Below are 5843 nucleotides of genomic sequence, written 5' to 3'. Positions count from 1 at the left end.
GTCCTAAAATTCTGAAATAATCTCAAATTTAAGAATTTCTAGGATTTTTTTAATTCTAAAATTTAATTTTTTTTTAAATTTTTTAAGAACATTTCCAAACCATTTGCCCTGCTTATTTATGGAAATGAGAATTTCAAAAAAAATAAAATAATGTGAAACTTGTCGATTTACAATTGCTAAAAGTTTCCTATGTGCAGAATGAGCACCAGCTGAATATCACCAGCTGATATACATACAAACAAAGACACTTTGTATTGTAAACAATTCAAAGACAACCTACACACTGTGCATTTCTACGTTAACGTCATCTATGCGCGCACATAACACGCATGAATACAGTAAACACATTGTTAAGAATGTGTTTGTATATCATACAATAAGTGTGTGTTAGTAGATCCAGCTGGTGATATTCAGCTGGTGCTCATTCTGCATATAGGAAACGTTTAACAATTGTATTAAAATTTGTTTCAATTTTGTGAAATACTTTAACAAAAAATTGCCAACATTTGTGCTTCAAAAACAGAGCTCCTGTGAGTTTTTTAAGCTCGTTATCATCAAACTTTTCTGCAATGGATTTTCTACGAAATTACCTGTTCAGACATACCTCACACGACATATTATGTCATGATTTGCTGATTTTATTTGCAAATAAAGTTGAAATTTTTGGTCGAAAAGTCTTAGTTGTGAACACTGACAGAGTTACTCTGCCCGAGTGAAGGCGAAGGGCAACAACGTTGTTATGGTATTTCATAGCTGGACTCCTCAGCTATTAACTACAGTTATCAGTAATGCCTTCTAATACCAAATACCTGAGATATCAGTCAGCAATGTGTGCAATTTCATGCTACTACCCCGAAAATCAAAATCAGCTTAGAGGCAAGGGAAAAATTAATTTTTGAAAAAAAAAATTGTTGTTTCGGATTCCTCAGTCAATTCTAAGTACAGCCTGGCGCCAGGCCTTTTAAAATAAAAACAAAATGAAAATACGACCCACCCTAATGCACGTGGTAGTGGTAATAGTTATTACATAACTCTGGTGGACGGTAGATCTTAGGTAATTTCGCGAGACAAGCGAAAGTGCCTAAAATCCACCGTCCACAACAGATGGGTATACACCTTATCATGCTGAGGTCTTTCGTTATACTTTCCAGCAGTTTTGTTTGTATCGATGGACAATTGAAAAGCTGAAAAACTGCTGAAGCAAATTTTGAACTAAATTTCATTGGAGGGATACTTTTGAAAATCCACCTATCAAAATCAGCCCCATTTCGTCTGAGATGGATATATACATGGTTTGAAAGGTCTTTGCCAGTAGACCTCAAAACAGGCCTCACACAGTCTCGAGCCACACCTGGTTGCTGGTGGAAGATCTCCGAAGTTGGGAAAATAGGGTTTTTTATCCGAATTTTTTGGCCGTTATAAATGATCGTTCCGGGTGAGATTGGGTTCGTTGGAAAGCTGAGCTTAAGTACTTTCAGGTCATGCCTAGTTTGATTAGATTCATTGATATATGTTTGCAAAAATTTGCAAGAAAAATTTTCAAAATCTGTGTGACTTTAGACAGGTCTGGGCTGGTACTGATGACGCTATAGAAGTCTTGTGCTTCTACTTAATTAATGTAAACATCGGGTTTGGCTTGTGTATGATTTATTACGTGTTGTCTGTTCGAGCTCTACTAATGGACTGAGTTATAACATACATTGTCTAAGCTTTCCGTTGATACCTTATTTGTAGTGCTGGTGATTGCTGACATAACAGAACTTTATGGTTAGTACAACCGCTACTCGCAAAACTCGCCAGCAATCACCAGCACTGCAAATGAGGTATCAATGAATGGATTTTCCAAAGAACATCTTGACGTTTTGTGTATCTTTGCTGTACTAAATATACGGTCTTATTAGGTAGACGAGGTCGTACTGGATTTTATAATTATAAAAGAAAGAAAAAAATTAATTTTAAATTGGCTTAATCCGTTCAATGAATGAAATTCATATGCTGAAACATAATTTATGTCTTTGTCAATACGCAAGAAGTCACAATTTATACACAAATAAAAAAAAAATTCAAAATAATATTCTCCAGCGTTTTGTCGTCTACAAAACAAACAAATCGTTCACCATGGATTGAAATTCTTTTCGTTGATAAAAGAACACCCTACAAAAACCGATAATTGTTTAGAAAAGTATGAAAATTATTCTTACTAAAAACGTCTCACTGGTTCATCCAATCCTGTGACGCGGCAATCAGACACATTTCCATCAGAAAAATAAATCGTCGAGTTCTCGTGCATCTGGAAAACCGAAATTTTCACCATCAAAATTCGAATTGAAAAATTCTTGGTGATTAGATTTGCTCATTGAAATTGACAGAGAAAATGTCGAAAAAAAATATCTTTCCCTCATATATTATTCAAACGAAGACAGATTCCATTTCTTAGAATATTTCTAAAACAATAGTCAGGTGAAATGATGATACATCATTTCCTACTACACAAGATTAGTACCTAAGAGTCAGAGAGAGATTCGCATTACTGTGAACATTTAACTCGAACAAATAATGTCTATCGCTGAGTTGTGAGCATTTGTAAGCTATGTCGACAAAAAATGATATTATTGTGGTACTAATATTCACAGTACAAATTGAATCGCTTCAAATATCAAAAGGTCTGGCATTCAATAATCGTTTTGTTAATAATGAAATTTAGTTACCGGAAAATGAAAAATCATTTCTTAGGTCATTCATCTGTTCCTGCCGATTGAAAAACAGTTCTTCGCCGGTTATATGCAAAAATTCTTCGGTGACGTTGTCCACATCATGTTGAGACCTTGCTTTGGTGTCTTCTATCGGCAATGATGAATACAACGGAACGAAGTCAGGTGTAATAAGTGATAATTCGTTCAATTCGCCGTCCACATCAATTCGATCATTTAATTTGTGTCTTGCTTTTGGAGTTGAGGTATGCAACGGAACAAAGTTGGTATAGAAGTCATGGTCGTCAATATCTTCCAAACTAATGTCACAGCAGCTAGAAACGGCAAACTTGGCCATCGATTCGTCCTCACTCTGCGAAACATTGGATTTCAAATGCCAGTCTGATGAATTTAATTGATCGCCAAAATCATCTACATTCATCATTGAAACCGAGTCCACTACATTGCTGATGTCATGATCGGACTGGCCAGTCACATTCATATCGAATGTATCCACATCTGAAGGCTCTGTGAGATTTCTGGATTCATCGGTTCGATCATTCAAATTCATTTCGAACGAATTCACATCTAGATCTGCTATGGCATGGTTCGTATGACTCGTAGGAACGCATGCTTGACGACTGAAATCCATTTCAAATGATGTGCAGGAGTCAATGCCTGATGACAACAAACTGGATCGTGCTTTCGATGCGAAAGTGAAGTCTTGGACGGGTCGATGTGTAAAAGGCTGTGGAGCCTCAATAAACTTATCAAAATTGTAACTTAACCAATCTGGAGGCTTGCTGGTATCGAGATCGACATCATGTTGGATGGATTCGGTAATAATTTCTTCTTCAAAAAACGAACTACTGCAACGGTCTTCGGTTGCCGGTAAAGTTGGTTCTTCGAACTTCGAGATGGACTCCTCCAGAGACTTTTCTGCTGCAGCAGTGGCCTTTTTATGGCAATCGTAGAAAATCAAATTTGACAGGCCAACTGTTGGCACGATTTGAGCACAGTTTTTGTATTTCATTGTTCGTTGATGATATTGCTCTTGCTCTTGGTTTCGATTTTCTTGATTGGTCATGTAGCTGACGATGGGATTGACATTGACTTTTGGCTTAATTGGTTTTGGAAAATATTTATTGCTTTCACGGAGAAATCTCTGCTTCAAATCTACTTTTCCATGACGACGACGACGGTACGATGGCCCGTTGGTCAAAAATGTTGCAAATGTGGACATCACTTTACGAAAATTGCAAAAACCACCAATTTTATGAACAAAATTTCACAAATTTTCATATCACGGACGTTCGAATTAAATTCTCAAATGACAAGTGTTTTGAAACCGAAAGGGTTGTCCTGATTTTTTAAAATAATTTCGCAGCAGGGCTACGTAACGCATTTTATTTAAGATGGTGGCTGAACCCAAAGTATATAAACATCGTTAAGTAATGCAAAAAAAAACTCACGGAACCCTAATTTATGTTTATATACTTTGACTGAACCAACGCACTTCAAGAAGTGACAGCTTAGTTACAGCTGCCAAATAGAGTGCTATTTAGTATGAATTTTTTTTTCACATTTCTTACAGATGCCAATTTTGTTCGATACACTGTCCAGCTTCAGTACTCTGTTTAGAGTGCCACTCATGCTTGAAGTGCGTTGGCTGAACACAATTCGTGAGACCGCGCAAAATACATGAAAAATGTCTGAAAAATAAGTTATTACATCAAACATGAAAAATATTTGACTGATGTCCCAGAAATTTTTCTATTCAATCGATCAAATCCATTTATTTGAAAGTTTCTTTGTCGACATGTATGTTCACAAGTGTTTTAACCGTTTTAACTTGGCATTGGGGTAGAACTACCTCCAATTGACAGACTTAATCACACACCATAGAGATCGATGCTGTCAGATCCAAAGTATATAAACATACTGAAGGTAATGCAAGGTAATACTGAAGGTAAATTACTGAAGGTAATGAAGGTAATGCCACAAAAACTCAATGAATGTCAACACAAGGTATGGTCGAATGACAAACTTTGTATGCAGCGGAGGACATAGCGATATCGCTATGTCCTCCGGTTTGTATAAACAGACCATACCTGGTTTATACTTTCATTGCAAAAACTCACGAAACCCTACTTTCGGGTGAATATAATTTTTACACTGTTGGCCACTAGTTAAATTCACTTTGTTAGGTTGCATCTTTATACTCAACACAAAAAATTGTATGCAGAACAACACATTTCTACCAACATTAAATCGCAAAACGTCACGCAAGCAACATAACAAATCTTACATTCAACCGAAACTTGGGTTCCGTAAAATTTTTGATTATTTGCATTACCTTCAGTATGTTTATATACTGTGGTCAGATCGTGAAAAATGCGCGAAAAATCGACCTCTGCAAAATATGACAAAATATGATTTATCTATCATTAGGTTTACACCGAGCTTGCAAAATATTTGACAGATAACTCATACATTTTATGTCATTTTTTGCAAGGGTCCATTTTTCATGATCTGTGTACTAGCCTTAGAGTAATTATACCTAGAGAGGAAATTACGAACAGAATTACGTAAAATTTGTGGTCCCAACATGAAAAACGTAATATTTGATAGTGTGAGTTTTTCCCTACTAAATTGGTGGGCAAATTAGCGCAAAAAATTTGAATGTGCCTACCAGAAGGACTCTTTAAAAAAAAAATTGAGAACTCTTTACATATCACCGATATGAACTGATATCAACAGACACAACGAAAAAAATATAAATTGACCCGTGTTGTTTTATGCAGCAAATTAGTTGTGCAATTATTTGTTTAGTTAATTGGAAAATTTTCTCCAGCCTAACTGGCTTAAACCTCATTTGAAGGAAAATTACAAATCAACAAACAGATGCAACTTGAGCAATTTTTTATTATGCGCTTAAATTACCGGAAAAATGAACAAGCATTGCCCTTGACTCCTTTACTTTGTCATCCCGTAATGAATCACATTTGCACTATATTTAATTAATAATAATTATTATTGCGAATGATTTTAAACAAAATTCCAAAATAGTGGTAGGCGATTGAGAAAATACAAAACTGACAACTATCAAAATTTTCAACGCCTACATGTGTTAGTGAAAAGCTTTACGTAAAA

At 35.6% G+C, this 5843-nt stretch overlaps 1 protein-coding gene across 1 annotated transcript; it reads right to left on the bottom strand.

Moving 5' to 3' along the window:
• Nucleotides 1-1630: 1630 nt before the first annotated feature.
• LOC119070018 lies at nt 1631-4042 on the bottom strand. The gene is made up of 3 exons (XM_037174299.1): nt 2709-4042; nt 2216-2290; nt 1631-2154 (listed from the first exon to the last, which is right to left on the bottom strand). The coding sequence occupies exons 1-2, from the start codon at nt 3931-3933 to the stop codon at nt 2259-2261; spliced, it is 1257 nt and encodes a 418-aa protein (XP_037030194.1). The 5' UTR covers nt 3934-4042; the 3' UTR covers nt 1631-2154; nt 2216-2258.
• Nucleotides 4043-5843: the final 1801 nt, after the last annotated feature.

Source organism: Bradysia coprophila, assembly GCF_014529535.1.
Source record: "Bradysia coprophila strain Holo2 chromosome X unlocalized genomic scaffold, BU_Bcop_v1 contig_44, whole genome shotgun sequence".
Classification (NCBI taxonomy): domain Eukaryota; kingdom Metazoa; phylum Arthropoda; class Insecta; order Diptera; family Sciaridae; genus Bradysia; species Bradysia coprophila.
This window is presented reverse-complemented; position numbering and strand designations above follow the sequence as displayed.

Excerpts from the sequence above, each read along its gene's own strand:
- LOC119070018 (XM_037174299.1), bottom strand. The coding sequence starts at position 3,933 with ATGTCCACATTTGCAACATTTTTGACCAACGGGCCATCGTACCGTCGT. Across the intron at positions 2,291-2,708 it reads AAATGATTTTTCATTTTCCG|ATGCACGAGAACTCGACGAT; the intron begins GTAACTAAATTT and ends TCGGTTTTCCAG.